We start from the raw sequence: 24,837 nt of genomic DNA on the forward strand, positions 1-24,837 counted from the left end.
ATCAAGATACAAAAATCAATTGTGTTTTTTTTTTTTTGGGCTGCGTGGCATGCGAGATCTTAGTTCTCCAACCAGGGATTGAACCCGTGCCCCCTGCAGTGGAAGCACAGAGTCTTACCCACTGGACTGCCAGGGAAGTCCCTCAGTTGTGTTTCTATACACTAGCAATGAACAATCTGAAAATAAATAATTTCACTTAGAAGAGCATCAAAAAGAATAAAATACTAAGGAATAAATTTAAGTAAGTGTAAGACTTGTATACTGAAAACAAAAAAAATTTGAAAGAAGATAAATAAATAGAAATAAAACCCATGTTCATGGATTGGAAGACTTATTAAGATGGCAATAATCCCCAAATTGATCTACAGATTTAATTCCAGCCAAAATCCCAGCTCCCATTTTTGCATAAATTGACAAATTGATCCTAAAATATAAATGGAAATGCAAGGGAGCTGGAATAGCCAAAGCAGTCTTTAAGAAGAAGAAGGAAGCTGGAGAATGCACACTTCCTGACTTCAAAACTTGCTACAAAGCTACAGTAATCAAGACAAGCGTGGTATTGTATAAAGATAGGCATATAGATCAATGGAATAGAATTAAGAGTCCAGAAACCAACCCTTATATTTATAGTCAAGGGAGCTAAGACAAATGGAATGGGAAAGAATAGTCTCATTGACAAATGGTGCTGAGACAACTGAATATCCACATTTAATAGAACTATGTTGGACTTCTACTTCATACAATGCACAAAAATTAACTCGAGTGACAAAAACTAGGTAAACTGGACTTCATCGGAATAAAACACTTCTGTACTTCAAAGGACATCATCAAGAAAGTGAAAATATAACCCACAGAATGGGAGAAAATATTTGCAAATCATGTATCTGATATCCATTGAAATCATGTACTCAGAATATATAAAGAACTCTTACGATTCAACAGTAAAATGATAACATAATTTAAAAATGGACAAAGGGTTTTAACTGACATTTCTCCAAAAAAATACGCAAATGGCCAACAGCACATCAAAAGATGCTCAAAATCATTAGTCATAGAGAAATGCAAATAAAAGCCACAAGATACTATTTCACCTCAACTAGTATAGCAAAAGTAAAAAAGATAGACGATAACAAGTGTTGGTGAGTATAGAGAAATTAGAACCCTCTTATATTGCTGGTGGGATTGTAAGTATGGGGGTGACGGCTAATGGGTATGGAGTTTCTTTCGGGGTGACAAAAATGTTCTAAAAATTAGATAGTAGTGATGGTTGAACAATTCTGTGAATATACTAAAAACCATTGAATTGTACACTTTAAAAAATGGATTTTTTGGTATGTGAATTATATCTCAATAAAGCTCAATAAATCTCAATGATATCTCATAAAGATATGAGATTGTAGCTCAAAAATTTTTTTAAAGTTAAAAAATGGAAACAAGCAAAAGTAAGCTAATCATTAAATAAAAAGTAATGTTAAACTCATGACTGAGGATAAAGTGGAGAGTGTCCCAGACTTATTTCATATACTGCCTTATAGTATTATGAGAAGGCATTATAACTTAGTTTAATAACTTTCCTCTTTGATTGAGAAGACTATACTTTGAAGAATGAGTCATAGAGAAGCAACCTTCTTGGTCAGCCTGTGGGTTGGGTACACCAGCAGAGAGGAGATTATAAGAAACTAATACCAGGAACAAAACGGGTAATACTATCTAATGTGAAAGAACTGATTAGGCAGAATTCCCAAATTAACCAATATTCAAATGGAGGATAGGACGAATGAATAAGTTTAATTAGTAAAAGAGTTACTGTTAAGGCTTAAACTCTATAAAATAGTCAATTAACTGTATAGATATTTGAGACTGCTCATGTTGTTGTAACATATATTGTTCCCAAATGTGTAATGGGGGGAATAAAAGCTACGTTAGACTCTTTATTCTCAAGTTTTTTCCAGATGATTTGAGCAAGATTTAGAGATCAAAGATAATTTAAAAACAAAACTGATTAGTAAAGGTTTAAATTGTGAAACATATAAATACTATAGAAAAAAGGGGGAGTTAATTGAGAATACTTTATGAAAAATCTAGTAAGAAGGAAAATTCTTTCACTTGGGAGAAACGGCATTAGCAAAAATGAGAACGAGCATATACTATGGGCATTTAGACTCATGTTCAACAAACAATGATTTAATTCCTAATAACCAGGAATTTTATAACTTAACCCTCAAACTCTACGTATATAAAGTGGGTACTTACAGAGGAGGACACACATAAGGGATGTGACTGAACTTATAATTTGTACGTATCAGAACTACTATTCAAACCCAGGTCATCTTCTTCCAAGTTTCATGTTCTTCTACTACACTGGGCTTGGAGGCCAGGGGTAGAGGTACAGTGAGATGGAACAATGGCAGTAAGGAAATTAGAACTGAAAGTTTCTATTGGGAAAAATACAGTTGGAAAGAGATAATCAGATTATACAGAAAGTCTTAAAGTGACAGAGAGGAGAGATGATGCAAGAGACAATACGGAGCCAATATGAGTCTGGAATGGCATAGTAAAAAGGGGGTTTAAATAGTATCGATCATGGTGTGATATACAGGATGGAATGGAGAGAAAAGAGAGCCAGTAAGAAAATGGGTATAAGAGTTCAGTGATACTGTTGTGAAATGATGAAATTAACAGTGGGCACAGAGAGGAAAAGACATTATCAATATTTCAGAGAAAAAAAAAACCTGACAAAATACGTTGGTTGGTTAGATATGGGACAAAAGGAGAGGAGTTAACATAAAAATTAATAAACTGAGTCATTCTTTTAAACAGTGAGATTTCCTAATACATATTAAAAATCATTTGAGTAAAAGTTAAAAAAAATCAAACCTCAATACATAGGTAAATTGTGAAGCTTAACAAATCACATCTGTATATGCAACTCTTTCCTTTTAAAACTCTGATTCGAGTACTTCCCTGGTGGCAGTGGTTAAGAATCTGCCTGCCAATGCAGGGGACACAGGTTCGATCCCTGGTCCGGGAAGATCCCACATGCCGTGGAGCAACTAAGCCCGTACACCACAACTACTGAGGCTGCGCTCTAGAGCCCGCGAGCCACAACTACTGAGCCCGTGTGCCACAACTACTGAAGCCCGTGCACCTAGAGCCCGTGCTACGCAACAAGAGAAGCCACCACAATGAGAAGCCCGCACACCATAACAAAGGAGCCCCCGCTCACTGCAACTAGAGAAAGCCTGCACGCAGCAACAAAGACCCAATGCAGCCAACAATAAATAAATAAATAAATAAATAAATAAATTTATATTAAAAAACTCTGGTTTGATATCTCATTTAGTCTATTGACCACAATTATTAAATATCCAGTATATGCAAACATTTTCCCCAATATCTACATATCTGCATAATCATTGTTCATTACTCATTGTTACCCGTTGTGCTTGGATACCCTTCATATCCACTTCGACATGCTTCTGTAGGTGTGTACAGGGAAAGATATTACACCCTCTTCCTCTTTGTTCGGCTTTCCAGATCCAATGTCACTAAGCCATGTAGAATTTGTCTCCTAATGTCTAATGTGTGCTTCTTCTTTACCATTCCCACCACTTCTACGTTGGTAAAGCCTTTTATTGGATCTTACTTGGACTCTTGCAACTAACTCCTAAAATTACTGTTATCGCCAATCAATCAAAAGACAGTATCTATAGTATATGCAAAAAATTAAACAAAATTGAATATAGGAGGCAAAAATAATATAATCTCTGGTTTCTCTCTAAGGAGCATATAAAGTAGAGAAACTATATTGTTTTCATATAAAACAACTAGAGAATTAAGATAGCGTTCCATACAAGTTGTAATCATCCCATGCATTAACATGCTATTTGTATCATGTAGGCAGCCAACTCAGAAATTCAAGTTATATTACAAATGGTGACTTATTTTTACTGAATTACTTACATTTTAAAGTAGGTTTGTAAGAAGTGTTTTTGGCCTGAATTGTTTTGATACTCTAATGGCTCAATTTTTCTTTGTTTATCCGCCCTCATTCTACCTCTCCTCAATTCTTCATTCCCAGCAGCCCATTTTTTAGCATTGATCACATTAAGCAGATATGCTACTATCCAATTTGCTTTGTTCTTTGTAGACAAAATGTAAATGATGTTTCTTTAAGGTCATAGTTAACTCATGTCACTAAAGGTAAAAACTAATTCTTTTAGCCCCATTCCATTTTCTTTTCAGTGTATATCCAAATCATGCTCTAGGCAATTTTAAAAGATCAACTTAGAGTAGACTGAGGTTGAGGGTCCTCACACAGCTAAGTCCAAAAAATAGTCCTCTATCAGCTACTGAAGGTCAGCTTAGGCTGCCTGGAGGCTAGAGAGCCCAGCATGGAACAATGGCAGGAAAATAGAGTTCCCTTCATTCCTTAATTCACATGCAAGTGAGGTGCCAATCAAGTGCTGACAAGCATGGAGAAACCAAAATCAAAAGTGGGTAGAGATACACTTTCAAAAGGTGCAGTTTTCACACATTTCTAAGAGATGTTTTCAATGGTGGCTGAGAACACACCACTAATAACATGGAAAAGAAAATAAAAGTAATATGAAAAATACTAATTTTATATCAGCTGAGATGATTCAATAAGCTAATGAAATATATTTGCTAAAACTGTCTAATGTGTTCTAAAAGAAATATCAACAATCTCACTTTGACTAAGGAAAGAAATCTGAATGCAAATTGATGTACAGAGCACTGCAAACAGGGAAGGTAAGGTGAGTTAAGATTGGAAACTGGGCATTGACAAGGAAGCTAACTCATTTCCAAATAAAAGAAAATTTTAAGCTTGCTTGATTTTGTCAAACTAACCATCATCTACAATGACAAGAGCAAAGCACTCTGAAATGACCAAGTATGGAAGCAATGGAATCACTTCATAAAATGGCTGGTGAAAGAGATTATGAAAAAGCTTAAAAACTGCATTGTTTTTTAATGACAGTTAATTTCTAACAAATGAGTTTAAATTTTTAACCACTAATCTAAGGCAAAAGCAAGCTGCATTAGTTGTAGATGTTTTTCTAAATGAATTTGGTAAATGATTGTTGATTATGACTACTAATTTTATCTACTACATATAAAATGGAATTTCTTAGACAGAAATTTAAAGCTTCGAAAATGATGTTTAATAATGGTAGCATTATATATTGGCATTATTTTTAAATACACAGAAAAGATAGCATAGACTAGGTATGTTACTTTTAAAATTCATTATCAATTCATAAAATAAATAGTTCTTCCCTTTTGCTTTAATGACTGAATGCTAGGATTGTTACCAGAGCTGTCTTAACAACATCTATTTTTACTAGGATTACAGAAAGTTTAGAGAATTAGAAACTTGAGTTGTTACCATATAATGGGAATAAAAGCAGTGAAAAGCATATTTTTAGTATGACTTTTCTCATTATTATAGTCAACTGCATACTGTTTTATGAGGTTAGGCCTGATCAAGTTCCAATATTTACTACCATAAACTGAACACTGGTTTTGAAAATAAATCTCTTAACTACCTCTTGGATTCTTCAGGCGAATTTTAGCACTTCAAAATAGGATATAATAATAAATTATGTTCTCAGTTTTCAAAAACAATTAGCAAAATATGAAAGCTCTACAACTATTTTGTGCTCTAAATTTAAAAGTAATTTTTCAGATTTCTATTAGTAGTACCTTAATTTTAAACTCCAATTATACGTAATTTTAACTTAATAAATGGCAAGATACATTTTAGCATGGGTCCTGACTGGTACCTGTTTTTAAACAATAAGCACTATAAGTAATTACATGTAATATTGAAACTGTACTAGTCACACAGTTCACATCTAAAATAAATTTTCTTAAAATTCATGACCTAAAAAAGAATGTGAACTTGAATGAGGATGGTAGAAAAACAATCTCCATGCATTCAAACATAATGCTACAAACTAGCGCTGTTCCATCCATAAGGGGCATGTGTGTGTGTGTGTGTGTGTGTGTGTGTGTGTGTGTGTACAGTCTTGAATCAGGAGTACAATTTTATGATAATTTTTAAAAAGTTAAACTTTACTGAAATCCAAAAGATTTCATGTCTGATGTGTATAATGTACTATTGAGATAAAAAAACTAAACCATAATTTAAGATGTCCACAACTCATTTTCTTGTAAAGTTAATATTAAATATTTTAATCCATGTAAAACAATTTCATATAATACACATATGTTGAAAAATCCTGAGAGAATGAATATTTGTCAACATTTTAAACACCATGAGTTTTCCTCTAAGAATAATGGGGAGGATAGGAAAGAATATTATTCAGCTTTAGGCAAAAACAAAAGGTTTAAACATATTTTAATTTTTTTTGTTGTTTATCAATGCTATCTTTCAAAAATCCTTGAAATTAAGTGGAAACACAATGGCCTTAAATATATTAATCAAGCATTGTCAAAAATTTATGTAAAACTTAGTGTACAATGTTATTTGTTTAGAGAAATTCTTTTCAATAGGTCATAAACTACTTTTTCTTTAGCTTCCACCATCTATACACCTTCTTTACATACCCCCATCAAAGTTACTTGACAAAAAGTAGCAAATATATGAAGTTGAGATAATCGCCATTAATATTTTAAAACCTAAACAAGGTATATTACGTTAAATAGACTTCTCAGTCCTGGTGTTGCCTGTCAGATATGTGATGTGCCAGTGGTTATATTATATTCCTCCTCCCATGCATGCACCTCCTGCAGAGATAGCAGACTACAGAAGCTGACCCTTACTGAGACCATCTTGTCTCTCTGACAAAGCTCCTTTTTAACTTCTTACTTACTGGTTACTTCCTGTGATGGAGAAAAACTTTAGCTCAGCTTGTGATAATTTCACAGGCCCTGAGGACCCTGACCCTAATAGCCTCAAGGTCAGAAGTCAAGTCTTGTTCTGAAACATCTGTGTGCTTTTATATTAAAGTGGAACAAAAGTGCAGAAATATCCACCAGTGTGTGACAAGAAGAACAGGCAAAATAAGACTGACACACTGGTCATTTGTTACTCTGGCATCTTAAATTCATTTTTAAAACTGTCCAAAATTCACTTAAATTCCAAATTTGATGTACAAAAGGTTTTTGTTAACTGTCTTAAGGTAAAAATATGGAAATTTATGTTTTACAGCAATCTGAAATTTGAATAGTCTTACAGGCCTTCAGACATATTTTAAGTTATTCTGTAAGTCATGAAATTTCATGTTTTATGTAATTTAATGGCTTACAGAAAGAAAACATAAGATACATATATATCAGCTATATACGTGTGTGTTTGTATATATCTATATCTGTATGGTTAAAAGAACTATTTGAAAGGCAACATTCACATTTTAAAAAGGACGTCACACTTGTACGTTAGAGAGCTATCTTAAGATACCCATTATGTATTAAAATAAATAAATTCAGCAGTTAAAAGTACTTGAATATAATTTCTAAAAAGTGAAATCAATTTAAGAAATAAATGATTTATTTGCTGATCTTAAGAGAGCACAGTATTTGTAAATTTAGGTCACCTAAGTGTTCTCAGGTGTCACCGCTAGTTTTATACCTAAATCATGTGGGTAAGCAATAAGGTGTGGGAAAGTTGAAAAGACCATGGAAATATATTTAATTTCCATGATGAAGAGAAATACACAGCAAAGTTTAGAAACGTAAAAATTAGACAACCAATGCTGTGCCGGCTTTTAATGTCCACTTTAGGCTATTTGGATTTAAAATTATCAAATGCACTTTTATCAAATTAATCATTTTATTAGAGCATTGGTACTTTCCTGTGACATAAGGGATAATGGACATGGGGCACATTTTTAGGACTGATTATATATCATTAATTATTCATACCTGCACAAAGTGTGCTAACGGCAATACTGCATATAATACCGACCAAATTTAGAAATCTTGATAATTTTTCCATTATGTACACATAATCTTCACCCTAGGAATCAGATTATTTTGAAATGCAAAGATTTTTATGACCAAGCATTGAGTTCCACTTAGATTAATGGAAGCTTTCTGATAGTTTTAATACTAATTATATGGATTCTGATCAAGTACTAACTTGAAGAGATAGTAGTTTTGTCAGTTAAAGGGTCTACTGAAATTTTAAACACTTTACAGATAATAATGCTTCAAAGATGTACACATAAAACAGGAATCACAAATATAAAATGTATGGAAAGTGGGGCTATAATGTAGAAGTTAAAAAGTAATATGTATAGTGGGAAGCAGCCACAAAGCACAAGGAGATCAGCTCGGTGCTTTGTGACCACCTAGAGGGGTGGGATAGGGAGGGTGGGAGGGAGACGCAAGAGGGAGGAGATATGGGGATATATGTATATGTATAGCTGATTCACTTTGTTATACAGCAGAAACTAACACACCATTATAAAGCAATTATACTCCAATAAAGATGTTAAAAAAAAAAGTAATATGTAAATAAGGAACAGGCAAAAAGCTTTCTGATTAGCACTGAAAAGTTCTACCACAATAAAGAAATATACTCTTTTTAAACATCATAAAATTATTTACTCAAAATATGTAATTTTCATCCTTTATAAAATAATTTAAAGTAATGACACCAAGAAAAAGGGAGTGGAGGGGATAAATCTGTAAGGAGTTTGGAAATTAGAAAGAGTTAAATGTGCACTTACCAGTTCAACAAAAGCAAGTCCTCCATAGCTATGAGCAACAAAAAATACATTCTCAGCTGCAGATTGGGCTATGAAATGGTCCCACACATAGACTGCATGTTCTTCAGGAGAACCATTTTCCTATAAGTAAAACAAATATCATATATCATACTGTATCTAATTATTATCAGAGTAATCAAAAATTAAATTATATGCTTGCTTACATAGCATAAGAAATAAGATGGTTATAGCTCATTCCAAATAATAACAATACAAAAAAACTACATTGAAGATCCAAATTAGGGAATAAATTAGTATTAAACTATTAGTAAATTACTGCTAAACTTAAGTGCTACTATAATATTCTGAAAGAAAGTATTTAAAATAAGCACATTTTTGAGGGGAAATTGCTCATTCTGGGCATATCTGAGATATTAAAATATATCTAAGTACATTAGAATTGCATAGCAGAAAGTTATAGTGGTTTTATGATAAAACAGTGTAACACTAAGAAAAATCAGATACATTTCTATATGTATATCTGAAAATACTTATAGTATACATACATCTAAATTATTTGATTTATAAAGTTTTAAGTACCTCTGTAAGCTGAAAATAAGCAGAAAATTAACAACAAATATTTTCAATTTATATTATTTTAAAAATACACTTTTTTCCTAAAAGAATTTTCCATACAGTTTATTTCTAGAACTGGAAGAAATCTAAACATATAAACCTCGGACCTTTTATACTCCTAATTTGCTAATCCCTAATAAATGTATGAATGTTGCTTTAGTTCCAAAAGTTCTATAATAACTTCATTTTATTGTGTTTATTTCTATAGCAGGCACATTTTGTGATTAAACCTAAAACTCGGATAATGTGAAAAAGGAAAAAAAAGAAAAAACAACCAACCAAAGAGCTAAAAAAACCCAAACTGATAAAAACTAAAACAGATCATGAAAATGTTTTGTATGAATATTTCTTGGAAGCTTTAACACCAAAAGACTAATTCCCTAAGAATGTCATGGTACTAGACAATGAACACAATTTATTCACATTTTCCATCTCAGAAATTTTTAAATATCATATTAGGGTCCATATGAATGGCTTCACTTACCACCTAAAAGGTATTGTTCCCTAATGACTATCTCTACCTTGAATTTCTCTCCAGAGCTCCAGACCCAAGGTCATTTCCTTTTGAATGCCCCACAGATACTTCAAACTCAACCAATTCAACACCTTGCTAATAATTTCCTCTCCAAACCTGTGTCACTGTCTTTGCTCCCCACCTCCTGCTGAAATCTGAGCATCATCTTTTATTTCCCTCTCCCTCAAACTCCACATAAAAATCAATCATTAAAAACCTGTTGATTCTGTCCCCAACTGTCTCTTAAAGCCATCCACTTCTCTCCCTTCTCATTTCCTCTGGCTTAGCTCAAGCCCGTCCTTTCACAAGTGGATTCCTGCAACAGTCTACAGTCCAAGTTTCCCTGCCTCTAGGATTGCCCATTTAAATGCTCTCTCTAATTCCGTAGTAAGAATAACCTTTCAAAAATGCAAATACAGTCATGTCGCCATGTTGCTCACTCACTGCTTAGAACTCTTCGAAGTGTTTTTATTGCCCTCAGTACCAAGTTCAAACTCAGAATGACACTAAGGCCTTAACATGATCTGGCTTCTGCCTCGAAATGTATGTGCAAAATACGATGACCCAAAAGATACACTTCTCCCACCATGAGAGACCATAGAGAACACCCTCTGTGTTCCAACTGCAGGGAACAACTTATACTAACCTAACTGTGCCATACTTTTCTTATTTCTGGGCTGTTTTTGTTATTGTTGTTTGGAAAGTGACCCAAGTGTTCTGCCTTTAATTCACCCACCACCTTTACCTGCATAATTCCTACTTGTCTTCAGAACTCAAATGAAACATCACCTTCTAGTGAAAGTCTTCCCTCTCATCCCCAAGGCTAGGTAATGTCCTACAACCACATCTTGTACATGTTCCCATTATTGCACTGAATAGTTTGTATTGTAATTGCTTGTTAATCAAATTCCTGAGGCCAAGAGCTGTGTCTTCTTCATTAAATCACAGGGTAATAAATAAATAACAAAAACACAACATGTATCTTCAGAAATGATTACTTACAACCTTGTAGTCATATACTAAAATACAAATATACTTTCAAAGATATCTATTAGTAACATAAATACGAAATTACCCACACCTAAAGTATGTAAAATAAATAGAAGAATCATAATTGGAAGGAAATCTTTGTAGGCATTTTTGGCTTTAGTAATTTAGCTTTCATTAGTCTAAAAAGTAGGAAAATAGTTATCATTAAAAGCAGGATAGTGGTTAACTCTAAGGAAGAGAGATAGAGTTGTGATTGGGAAATAGACTTCTAGTGGTTGGCAATGTTTCATTTCTTGACTGAGGTAGTAGTTACACAAGTGTGTTCTTTATAGTTATAGTTAAACTGACTAATACATACCTAGCACTTTTCTGTACATATATATAAAGTGACCATAGAATTTATTCTACAAACCTTTGAGAGTGAAGAAAGGTAATGTTAGTAATTGTGCTTGGAGAACAGGTCTAAACTGGGACTGTCTAGAGAAAACCCAGATACCTGGTCTCCCTAGTTATATCTCACAATGAAATGTAAAAACAAAACAGGAATAGAGATAACAGAGCTTCTATCTGCTGACAGTTGGCAGAACTAACAATGTGAAATATCTGTGATGGTCCTAAATATTCTTCTATATATGGACAGAATAAAAACACATAGGAGATTAGATTACTCTGTCCCCCTAGGCTCCATGCTGGAAGTGGAAATGTAAGGATGATAGAACTAAGCCATGATCCTGGCTTTCAATGTGTTTGCAATTTCATAAGGGCGTTAACACATAAAGACAGGAGAGGCATTAGTGTGTGAGGAGTATTACTTTCTCTATTCCTGATGGACTGTCTTGACACCAAGTCCAATGGGTCTGTTATAAATTCACACTACCTGACCTCAGTTAAGTCCTGCCTGCTTTCTTCTCACAGTCACCAATTCTTCCTTTATACTGTTGAGAGCCGATCTGTCCCATCCCTCTCATTCCCACCTCATTTTGAGTCCTCCTACAATGGATTCTTAACTAGTCTCATTTCTTTTAGTCTCTCCCTTTACTTTGTTGCCAGCTTAATCTTGCTGAAGCCTGGCTCTGATAAACTCACTCTCCTGCCTGAAAGGTCATTTACTGAAATGGTTGCCATTGCCTACAAAATAAATAACTGGAACTCTTTAGCCAACATCTCTAAACCCATCTTTCCAGCTTTCCTTCTTACTATTTCCAGGGATCTTATTCATGCTCCAGGAAAAATCTGGATTACACATGAATAGTCTGAAAATCCTAGACAAAACCGCTATCATGAAATCCAGTCTGGGATCTCATGGGTAATGCAGCTCAGACTAGGCAAATCCTAAAGGTGAGAACACTTCCAAGGGAGCAGTTCAGCAGTAATAGACTCTCCCACTACTTCGGGTGATGGCAGAGTGAATGGAAAGGAAGGGATGGAATAAGTCATTTCAGAGGAAAAATCAGCAAAACTTTGATATATAAGGGAAACTGCCAACCAGGCCCAAATGTCCCATCTATGACTAAAGGAGAGCTAAGAACTAACAGTTCTTCCCACTGTTCACATATAAAGACTAGTGTTTTCAGAGATTAGTATTATAGCTGAGTCTTTCCTTCCACAGTCTGTGGCGATATCTGTTAAAATGGTCTATGAGCAGCAGGAAAAAGAAATCTCAAGTATCCATGTGCCCCAAGTACTTAAATATTTTCAGCCTGACTGTAAGGTCATCAAATTATTCTTTAGTTTTAGATTTTAAAACCTAATGTTCTAAAAAGCCAGACCCAATTGAAAAAAAATGTCTATAACACCTACTTAGGGGGTTATCCATAGGCACAACTAAACCATTATACAAGATTATTCTAGGCCACACTTGACACACATTGACCCAAAAAGATCCAGGGTAGGAATAACAGTTTGCCATCAGGGCAGCAGCAGGCATTCCTTTTAATGGAAGCCTCACAGCAGTTCCTGTAGCAGACACAACACAGAACCTTGTGGGAGTTACTCTCTTTGGCCCATGGGGTGTTAGCTCAGGAGTGAGGGAATCGGACTCACCTTGGGCAGATACAGGAGTTATCCTGCCTTAAAAGTCTTATAACCTACAGAAGCCAATACCTCTTGCAACAACTCCATAGGCATGGCTTCCAGGGTCCTTGCCTGCAAGGGACTTGCCCAATTACAAGAGTTACTACCCTCAGGGAGGATCAAAATTATGATATTTATAGTCCATTATAATTCCTTCTAATCCAGATGCAGTTTACCAACCAGAGGTCATTTTCTACCATAGGCAGTGTTGCCCAGCAACCAACCACTTAGAGTGGATGCCATGGTATGTTTCCCAGAGCCTTCTTTAGTTAGAGGCACTCATTTCCTGAGCTGTGCAAGTGTTGGCAGCTGATAACTTTAACTGAGGTACTCTCTAGGAATTGCCCTCAGCCAAATAAAGCTATCTTGACTAAAGTTACAATCTCACCTCTGAGGCAATTTACATCCAATGTCTGGTTGAGATGATGTGGATCTATGAAGGACCTATCTCTTGCCTCAAGGCAGGACATCTCTGAAAAGCCATCCCAGATCCAGAGATCACCAAGGAGGTAGATGAGGCCTTTGTTGTGACTATATTGAAGTTCAACTCCTTCGACCAAAATCTATTTTTTTGCCCTCCTACAGGTGCTGATCCCAAGAGAATTCCCCAACAAACTTCTTACATGCAACTGCAGAATCTGTTACCTGGGAAACCCAACTTAAGACACCACCTTAACAGGCTTCCAGGGACATAGAGCTAGAAAGTTAACTGAAGGTCAGATTCTCATATAGAAGGGGAAAGAGTTTTGCTAACCTTTGACCCACAGCATCTTACAAGCAATATATGGAAAGTATTTAATCTATTTACATGTATTATTATCCTATGTTTAAAACTACTGTAAAATATTGTTGGCTCAAGTTTACATGTCAGTTCTACTATTAGCCATGGTAGCTTAAATTGAATCCTGTACTATTTCATTGGTTCTTCTCTATCCTGCTATTTATTTAATCTGCCATGTCACTTCTTCCTTCTAGAATATAAGCAATTTGAAGGTAGATTCTCTTTTGGATTCAAACTATAAACAGAAGGCATGCTATAGGCATTTAATAAACAACTAACAATGCTAGTACTATCGGTAATGACACTGTTGACAAAGTACCATGAAATGCATTGCAAAAACCAAGACAAAGGAATATTCAAACTCCATTTCAGGAATCTAGCTTCTAATAATCTGGAAAGTGGCAAATGACTGATGTTCAGAGATGTTTATCACTGTCTCATTTATAGAAGCAAATAACTGGATAATGCCTAAATGTCCAATAATGCAAAAATAAATATTTAAGTAAATTACAGTTTATCTGTCTAAGTAGCTATAGTATTCAGTGAGTTTATGAAGTAATACATGCAGTTCATCTAATTTTATAGGTGGTATAATTTTCACTATGAAAAAAGGCTTGAAAAAGACTAGGAAGAATCAAATAAAAATATTAAAAGCAGCTGCTTATGGATGGTGGGATTATGAATATTTTCTATTTTTAGCTCCTTTAGCTTTCTGAACTTGCCAAAATTAGTACAAAGTGAATGCTCTTTATAATAAAATAAGAAAACAACAACCAAAAAATCAGAAATCCTACTGAATAACTACTGCTGGCTTCTTAGGGGGAATCAGCATCTGAGTGGGATCTTCACATCTTCATATCTAACAAATTCTAACATCTGCGCCGAACCCACTGCATGTTTACAAGCAGCAAATCAAAGGGGTTGTTTCAAATAGGTGTAAGAGTAAAAAGTGATAGCTGAAAAAAACAGAAAACCCATAAAAACTGGAAGAGCACATATAGCTCAAGGAGTCTGAGACTACTAGCATTGTCACTGAGCAACTTGAGGGCAGTGCTGCATTTAAAGCACAATAACTGACAGGAACAATAGTGATCCTGAATCGTCAAAAGAAAGTTAATGATGCTACATGAATTCCGTATTTGAAGGACTATAATTAAGAAATAGTTTAACTATTATTTTTAAAAACAGGTGATAAAGGAGATAAACCTTAGCTATAAAAAACCTGGCTTTCTTCTGTGACTATTTCCCAAGGCTTTCACAAATGTATGGCTTTTTTCTATTCAAGTGTTTAGGAAAGCCAGATCCTCATCATTATAAGATGCAACAAATTCTGCCAAATATTTGCTGCCTCCTGCAACAGTTAAGCCCAATAATGGTAGCACAGGAATTAATAAACTTAGAGTAGTTCTTAATATATATTTCTGACATATTACATCACTAAAACCCCATATTATAAATGAGATGGTGCTGTTCCAAGGCACATCTGTGTCATTCCAACCCACAGCCCACACTTTGTCCACAATCATTACATATTTATAAACCAGAATCCACAGAGTGTATACTACCAGCAGTGTCTTTTGAAACTAAACAGATTTCAAGAGGAAAGACTTTATAATATGCCTCAATTACAGAAATGCAAACATACTAAATCTACTTTACAGGTTTCTCCATGAATTTCACATCAGAGTGCATTTTGTATTGAGTAACTTCAAGCTGGATGATTTTAAAATATGCAAATATACAAAGTGCATGAAGACAAAAGTAAATCGATTAATGAGAACTTGCTAGTGGCAGAATGCATAGAATATTTACACCGTGGAGCTCAGTAGTATTCAGAGTACAGGCTGAATTTCCTGATGTACTCTTGCCATCATTAATTGTTAAATGCCAAACAGAAGTGATACAGTAACCAAAGCCTTATCAACTATGCCAGATTCTACTACCTCGGCATTGCAAGGTCTGCATTTATGATGGAATACCTGAGCTGATAACACATGGAATTATCTAAACAACATTTGCATATTTGTGTAATTATTTTCTAAGGTTAATTAGCTCCTGTAAAGCATTTCGCCCTTTGAGACTGCTTACAGTGACAGGTTCACATATTTTCTGAACCATTGCCAAACCTGACAGATTTTTCTTCAGCTAACCTGTTGCTACGAAGTTATAAAATGAGTTCTCCTATAATACATATTTTAAACTTATAACTGATTTTAGGAAAAGTAAAATGAAAATTGAATGAATTTCAGGGTTTTTCAAATGTCCAATTTTAAAATCAAAACTTCATGATTATTTTGTTTTACTTCATATAAGTCTTTCTGTGATTACAATGGTAAGCATATCTACTAAGAAAGTTTCTTTATGAATAATAAAGTCTAGCCTTTTTTACTTTAAACCAGCACATACCTATGTCATTAACTCTGGCTGTGTCACATATCACACACACATACACACACACACACTCTCACCAGCTGCCCTTAGTTCTATCACTGATTTGCTATTTACACTGGAGGCATCAGCTGGAGAAAGAACACTAATATAAAATCCACACTTTTTTATGACAAAATCTACAAATCAAAGTTGTTTCTTTTAAGACGCTAAAACCTCATTAGGTAAAATATGGCTAAATGAAATCCAAATGGGAGGCAGATATCCAAGTCAGAGGGATTTATGAGGATGCAAAAATGTAAGTTACCTTCTTGCACCCAACCAATCCACAAGTACAACATAAAAGAAAATTAATCCTTTTAGGAATTGGTCAGTAGGGTATGCTTTCAGAAGAAATGAAACATAAATAGCATATGACCCTAATCCACAAAGACACACACAAGAAAATCATATGGTTTAGCTTTAAACTTTTAGATGATTCTGTTATTCAACTCCTTTGTATATGAAAAGAGTATAAATTGTACATTAGTACAGAACAAAACATTTATAAGAACAGTTATGTGTAAAATATATTTTGTAATGTCATATGGAGTATAATTTTATTTTAATCCAGTTAAATACTTTGGATTAAAAATTTATCTTCATTTTGTCATATTTTAAATGTGTTATCTTTTGAAAAGTATAGGCCTTTGTGTTTAATGATGATTAAAGGACTAGGAGTACATATGAATGCATAAAAACTGATGTTACAGCATACATCTAGCGAAAACATCTTCAAAAATAAAGGACCATTATTTGGTCTTTAAATATTAAATGGAACCATATGAAGTTACCAATATTAGACATTTTTTACCTTAAAAATAGCAATTTCATACAATTCAACCTTAAATGTAATAAAAATAAACAAAAGAAATATAAGCTTGAGCTATTTTGAAACTATCAATTTTTTTCCTACCTTTTAGGTGTCAAGATATTATTGACAGCCATCAATCTTGGAGACAGATTCAAGGCTACCTTATTTGTCAATATGGCTATATTTAATAAACTATAAATAGAAGACATTCATAATGATCATTACTGACAAAGGACCGGTATACAGAACCATATCAAACACATTTGAATTTCACAGATTTTCAAGCTTAACATGTCCAAAAGTAAACTCTGTATCGGTTTCCCAAATTCTATTATCTGTTCTTCCTTTAGCCTTTCTCATCTTGTCAAGTGGTACCTCCACTAACCCAGTTGTTCATGCCAAAAATCTGGAAGTCATCCTTGACATCTTCCTCTTCCTCTATCTCTCTTATTGATCCAACTTAATTTATCCTCCAAAATATTTCTAGAATCCATAAGCTTCTCTCAATTTCCACTCTTACTATCTCAGCCCAAGCTATCACCATATCTTGCCTAGGACGCTAACCACTTGAACTGGCTATATGCTTTCTCTCATTTAATCTTTACAATGACTTTATGACATAGACACTCTAAATATCCCAGTTTACAGAGATTATTTTGTTCAAGGTCATACAACTTGCCAGATTACAAACTAGTCTGTCTGGTTCTAGCATCTGAACTTCTACACTATACTACCTATTCTTTTAAATGATATGTGTTAAAGTTAAACTTTGTCTTTTTATCCATTTGAATATAAAGTTCAAACAACAATTAACCAACAAAGTTAGGGGAAAAAAATGGATAATTAATTAATTATAACCTATTATTTATAGAAATGGTGCCAAATGCTTTGTGATTGGGCCATAATTGCCACAAAATAGGTATAACCTGGAATGAAAGGAAGATAAGAGCTGGCAGGATTCTTAGATTCCAAAAACATGCTCCAGAGCGTTTCTGACAAAGTAAACACTGATGATCCTATTCACTTTAATAAAATTTAGGCTCTCCTCTCTTAGTGCAATCTACAATACAATCATAAAAATGCTTTTATAGCACATATGGAGGCAGGCACGGATCTAAATACTTCACAGGTATTAACTCATTTAATTCTGACAATCCTATGAAGTACTATTTTTACCCTCATAATCAGATAAACAGGCAAAAAAATGATTAAGGAACTTACTCAAGAAAATTGCTAGTATATGGCAGAGCCAGAATTCAAACCTAGGTAGTCCAACTCTATATCAGTAATCTTAATCACTTTATACTGCCGTGTTAAAACACCTTTAATATCCTTTGCTCTATGTAGGCATAATCAAGGTTGTTGCTCTTTAGAGCAATGAACCAAATGGTGAAGGGCCTTTAAGAAAAAAGGGACAAGTGTTGCTTATGTAGACATCATGCACTGTGGGCCAGGTTCACATGATAAAAAACTTTCTTTGTGAAATGAAGCTGTTGGTTTTCTGAAAGTTAAATGTGTCCTCCTTTTCCTTGAATCACCTCTGCCACCTTATGAGAATTAAACTGAACCTAGCTTGAGATCTATTATTAATTTTCTGCCATTCAGTCATCCATAACAAAGAATAAAGCTAAGTGAGAGAAGCTAGACACAGAAGACTACATATTGTATGATTCATTTTATAGGAAGTTCTAGAAAAGCCAAAACTATAGTGTTAGAATCAGTGGTTGGTAGGGTCAGAAAAAGTTTGTTGACCCTTGCTGTAAATACTTGCAATCTCAGTTCCAGCTTAGAGTAGCAGATTAAACATCCATATTTGACAGCATTATCTCCCCATACCCTATAAACACTACAGTAAAAGATTTTTTTTTGTCAAAGACATAAATCCACAAGGCCTAGGAGGACAAGGGAGGAGAAAACACCATGACATTTAGAAGATGAGCAGATATAAGAATGGTAACTGATTTAGCAGATCTGAGAAAGTCAAATCCCAAGCTGGCGATGGGGAAAGCTAAAACCCAATTCCATTTATACTGCAAAATCCTCCAAAGCACAGAGATAGTATTCTAGGTACCCCCAGGATTGAAGGAGAGTGGATGTATGTGCTAAAATAAGACTGTTTGACAGCAGTTCTTTTCCCCTCTTCCATTCCATGCAACTCGGTAAATGTCTTTCCACATTCTGACAGGAGAGATTTTGAAATGGGGATATCAGTACCATATGCAAATTGATACGGAATGTAGTGACCTACCTTCCCTGTCTTCCCCCAGCCTTCCTCCTTTCTAAACTTTCAGATTGTAAGTAGTCAGACCTTCAGTCTCTAGGCAGAAGACTAGAGGAATCTTCTTTGGAAAATCAAACCAGGTTAAATAAAAGTTCTAAAGATACAGATGGACAGAGAAAGACAAATACTGTATGATCTCACTTATATGTGGAATCTAAAAAAAAAATCAAACTCTGAAACAGAGAACAGATTGGTGGTGGTTGCCAGGGTGAGGAGCAAGGGGGGTGGGAAAATGGGTGAAGGTAGTCAAAAGGTATAAACTTCCAGTTATAAGATAAATAAGTTCTGGGGATGCAATGAAACAGCATGGTGACTATAGTTAACAATACTGTATTGTATATTTGAAAGTTGCTAAGAGAGTAGATTTCAAAAGTTTTCACTACGCAAAAAAAGTGTAACTATGTGAGGTGATAGACGTGTTAACTAACCTAAGATGTGTTAACTAACCTATTGTGGTAATCATTTTGTAATACATACATATATAAAATCACTACATTGTATACCTTAAACTTGTACAATGTTATATCTCAGTTATAATTCAATAAAGCTGGAAAAAATTCCAATACCAAAAAAAAACCCAAAAAACAGATACAGATGGATGGGGGTGGGCATGGAGGAAAATTCCCAACAGACTACTCAGATTACTTATAGTGAAGCTCAAACATCACACGTCTCACCCATACACTCAGAGTTCCAATTAGCTTTTTAATTCCCAGTGATAAACATGAACAGACTGCCAAACATTATTAAACATGAAGACAGCCTATAATACAAAATGGAGAGACCAGAATAAATGGAAAAAGGCAACTTGGAAGAAACTGAGACTTCGCAGAAAGAGGAAAATTTCAGAAACACTGCCATTATTATTATCAGAGAGATCAGAGAAAACAGTACACTCATAAAACAAGAACAGGATCCTATTAAAAGGAATATTCAAAAAATAAAAAGAGCTCTAGAAAATTGAACGCAAAATAGCAGAAATGAAAAATCTGATAGAGGGGTCAGATGGTTAAGTTAAAGAAATCTTCTAGAAGCAAAAAGATATAAAAAATAGAAAAGTAATAAATCAAACAATAAGTTCAAGAGATCCATTATCCAAAAAAACATAAGGGAGGAAATAAACAACAAAATGTTTAAGAAAATTTCCCATAACATTAGCTGTTGGACTGAAAAAGCTGACAAAGTACCCAATATAATGGCTGGATAGATCTAAATAAAGGTCTATCACTGTGAAATTTAGAACCCAGGATAAGAATATTCTATAAGTTTCACGATAGAAAAATGAAAGATTAGGATTCAGAACAATTCTGGACTTTTTAATAGCAACAGAAGAATCAAGATGATAAAAGAAAGTCTTCAAAATTCAAAAGGAAAATAATACCCAACTTATAATTCTATACCCAGCTAAAATATCATCAAACATAAGTGTAAGATAAAGATATTTTCAGACATAAAGACACAAAACCAAAAAAAAAGTATATCTCATTACTCTCTTCTAAAGAAACAACTGGAAGATGTGCTCCTTCAAAGTAAGAAATAAACCAAGAAAGACGAAGGCATGAACTATAGGAAATAGAAGAAATAACACAAGAAAGTAAAAAAAGGAATCTTCAGAAAAATGGTGAAGGAAGATGTCAGGATGATAGCTGGACACCAGATGCAGTGGGAAACCAGACTAGGTGGTAGCAGTGTGACTCAAGACACAAATATGCTGAGGGCTGTCATCACCATGACCCCCACTACAAATGCATCATCATCTTAAGACACAATGACCCAATGAGACTGACCTGGATTTGGATTTTCCTAATCATTTGCTAATGAGATTACTGTGTCATGTTAATACTCTGTTGCTGATTCAGCTGAGGACACTCATTATACTTCACAAAAGTGTTGTAGGACCTAGCTATAGACCAGGGTAAGCTTAGAAATAGGAGATACAGGGACTTCCCTGGCGGTCCAGTGGTTAAGACTTCACCTTCCTATGCACGGGGTGCAGGTTCAATCCCTGGTTGGGGAGCTAAAATCCCATATGCCTCGGGCCAAAAAACCAAAACATAAAACGGAAGCAATATTGTAATAAACTCAGTAAAGACTTGAAAAATGGTCTATGTCAAAAAAAAAAAAAAAAAAAGGAAATATAAAGAGCACACTCCCTTTAACCATATTTCTGCTTATTTCCTCTGCCAGATGCTCCAACTGTTGAAAGCCATGTTTTTTAAGACTATATTGTCTCCTGAGTTTCCTATAAGGGGCCTGTTGTAAATGTTTAGGGAAGCTGAAGTCAGAGCATGATCCAAAGTATGTGTTCAGCTTATCTGCTACTAGGAGCTTTCATCTAATACTAGCAATATTTTCCTTTCCTTACACAATTAGGCCTGTGTTTGCTGCTCAACAATTCGAAGTGAACAACGTATTATTTAGGAATACATATAGTAATAGTTGTAGTTTGACTGTGACATACCATTCAGTACCCCAAGCCCCCACCTCAGTAAGACTGAAGCACTCATTTTCCCATCTGCTGTGAGTGTTGATGGCTGACAGCTCTTGCAGCCAAGGATTCCCCAAATCCCTCTTTCCTGTCACTGATTTCAGGGAAAGAGGACTACCATGCCCAAGATTATGCTTCCTTCTTGGAGAGTAACTGCTTCCAAAGACTGGTTAGTGCTAGAGAATAAGTGCCTGGCTCCTTGCCCGAATTTTGGAGAACTCTATAGGGCTATCTTTGCACCCTGTGAGGGTCAGTAGTGATGCCTTCACTTCTTTATAGGTTTTTATCCTGAGAATAATCCCCAGTAAATCTTCTAAATGCTAATCTCTACATCAGAGTCTGCTTCCCAGGGAAACTGACCTGTGACAGCTGGCTCCAGTGAGTGGTCTGAAAAAGTTGACTCTAAAGTATTGAATAGAAATTTTGGAGCTGGATGACCTATCCACCAGCTGGCTGAAAATGCCAGTGGTAGGTGGAGCACTGATAAACCCTGGCACATAGTAACAGTGCAACTGCTAAAAACTTTCACCAGTGATGAACTGGAAGTATATACTGGTAGAAAGGAATGTACAAGCAGGTACATGTATTGGCACCGAAAAGTACATCATTAGAAGGACTATGGAATTGGATGGCTATTTCCAAAGGCAATAGAGTGATTAATCAGCATAAGACTAAGTGTGAAATCCAGAGAGCTTCCTTAGCAGCATATAAAGAGGCTCCTATCTTCTGCAGCAGGAGGGCCAAAGAACCTAAGGACCAGGCCCAGTACTTTTATGAGAGAAGCAGAGCTCCAGGGAAAGCTGGATTCTCCCCTGGCAGGTCTCAATGTGGGGTTAGTACCCTGATTCAGGAGTGGAACCTAAAACATGGGATGGGTACAACTGGGTCACCTCAGTCCCCAGATTACCCTGAACCCTCAGGGCCTGCAGAAGTAGCCCATGTCTCCCAGTTAAAAGCTAGTGCTCTCCCCATTCTTGGAGATGGTACAGAAGCCGCTGCCTTTGCCAGACAACATGGCTTCCTCCATCCCACTTTCACGTCCACTGCAGACCTTAGCCCAACAATTAGGATTAAGTCACAATATAACCTAGCCAGGGAAGTGCTGGGCCTCTTAAGGGAGAAAGTGTAACAGGAAAGAGTTGCTTAGTCAGTACTGACAGGCAGGAGCAAGGGGAGTACAGAGTACAAGGGGACTAAATTCTGAAGGTGCTGGATCAAGGCAGGCAGAAAATGAAGTTGGACAAAGGAAAGTTGATTGATATATAAGTACCCACTCAGGATACAGGATTTAACAGCTGCCTAAATTTTCTATTGCTGTAGTTACACATTACCACAGAATTAGTGGCTTTAAAAAGCACTAATTTATTATCCAATAGTCCTGTGTATTAAAAGTCTGACATAGGTCTCAATGGGCTAAAATCAAGGAGTCCTTTCTGGAGGCCATAAGGGAAAAATCCATTTCCTTGCCTTTTCCAACTTATAGAGTCTGCCCCCTTGTCTTGCTGCCCCCTTCCTCCATCTCAAAGCAAGAAGCCTTGCATCTTTCTGGTCATTTTTCCAGAGTTACATCTCCCTCTCTCCCACTTCTGCCTCTCTCTTCCACTTTTAAGAACTCGTGATTACAGTGGGCTCACCCAGATAATCCAGGATAATCTCCCTATTTTAAGGTCCTTAATTTTAATCACATCTGCAAAATTCCTTTGCCATGTGAAATAACATACTCACAGGTTTCAGGGAGTAGGATGTGGACATCTTCGGAGGCCATTGTCCTGCCTACCACAACATCCTAGCAAGGACCCTGGGAGATGGTGACAATTCCTTGCTACGCTTGCTCTTAGAACCTTGAAGAAAGTAATGATGTATACTAAGTGAAGATCCTTGTATCACATGTTATCACTCACCAGACAGTGTCCATCTCAGAAGAGGCAATAAAACAACAAAGAAGACAGAAAGACTCAGACAGTTTATGTCTGCCAGAGTCTGTTACTGGCTACCTTAGCGCTAGCACAATCGGCACGTGAATGGAAAAGTCAGTGTGGCAAGGATGGATGTGATGCATAGGCCCTCAAGCGTGCATGCATCTCGCTCACCAAGGCTGATCCAGCTACTGCCATTTAATGAATACAGTCATCCTTTGGGATCCGTGGGGGATTGGTTCCAGGAGCCCCCGCAGATAACAAAATCCAAGGATGCTCAAGTCCTATATATAAAATGACTTAGTTTTATATTAGTCGCTTATATAAAATGGTTGAATCCACGAATGTGGAACCTGTGGATATGAAGAGCTGACTGTGCTTCAGCAGAGTAAGAAGTAAAAAGAAACACCGTGTGTGTGTGTGTGTGTGTGTGTGTGTTGGGGAAGGGGTGAGGTTAGACTGTTATATAATCCTAAAGGTAATTAGCATTATGACAGCACACTGAAGACATGCCAAGCATTCCAGACAGTTCAGTCTAGAACATTCTCTGGACAAAATGGTATAGTCAGAAGCTAAGTATGTCTCATAGTATCTATATCTGAATCTAAAGCAATAATTATAATATAGCAAAAACTCATATGTCAAACCTGGGTCATCAAGAAAAGGTAAATTATTTTCAGTGTGCTCTATCTAAGAAAGTAAGGCATTACACAGAACATTTTATAGAAACGTAGGGAGTGGAGGAAGGGAAGTAATCCTCATGGAAGCTGGTATTTCCTGGGGGCCTTAGGAAGCTGAGGCGTTTGTATAGGCAGGACAATTATTGTTAGGCATCAGTGGATCAAATGTAAACGCTTATGATTTGATATCCCTGCTTTGTAAGACACATGTTAACCAGATGATTTGTCTGTGATTATACTGTGAAAGAGGAACTGTTCCCAAATATTTGATAATTTATTTTAAAACTATGGAAGGATTACGTACATCTGCCAGCGACAACATATTTTCTCTCTCAACCCCTACCCCACCCCGCAAAGACCGATTCTCGTCCAGAGAATGCCATTTAACCAGCTTTATGACTTCGGGTAGTTCGCTTATCATCTTGGATGCTCATGTTCCTCATTTGTACACAGGAGGTTAAGCTGTGAGACCTCTAAAATTATACCTTCTTTTAATCAAATAGAACAAAAACTTGGGAACGAAGAGTATATTACAGGG

At 35.6% G+C, this 24,837-nt stretch overlaps 1 protein-coding gene across 6 annotated transcripts in view; it reads right to left on the reverse strand.

The window, feature by feature from the left end:
• Window positions 1-24,837, reverse strand: part of ARB2A (ARB2 cotranscriptional regulator A) — a 403,635-nt gene that overhangs the window by 178,800 nt on the left and 199,998 nt on the right. For all 6 annotated transcript variants that reach the window (XM_061189446.1, XM_061189445.1, XM_061189443.1 and 3 more), the window contains one exon: window positions 8,721-8,840. In XM_061189446.1, coding sequence (XP_061045429.1) covers window positions 8,721-8,840 — 120 coding nt within the window. The remainder of the gene's footprint in view (window positions 1-8,720; window positions 8,841-24,837) is intronic.

Source organism: Eubalaena glacialis, chromosome 4 (genome assembly GCF_028564815.1).
Source record: "Eubalaena glacialis isolate mEubGla1 chromosome 4, mEubGla1.1.hap2.+ XY, whole genome shotgun sequence".
NCBI lineage: Eukaryota > Metazoa > Chordata > Mammalia > Artiodactyla > Balaenidae > Eubalaena > Eubalaena glacialis.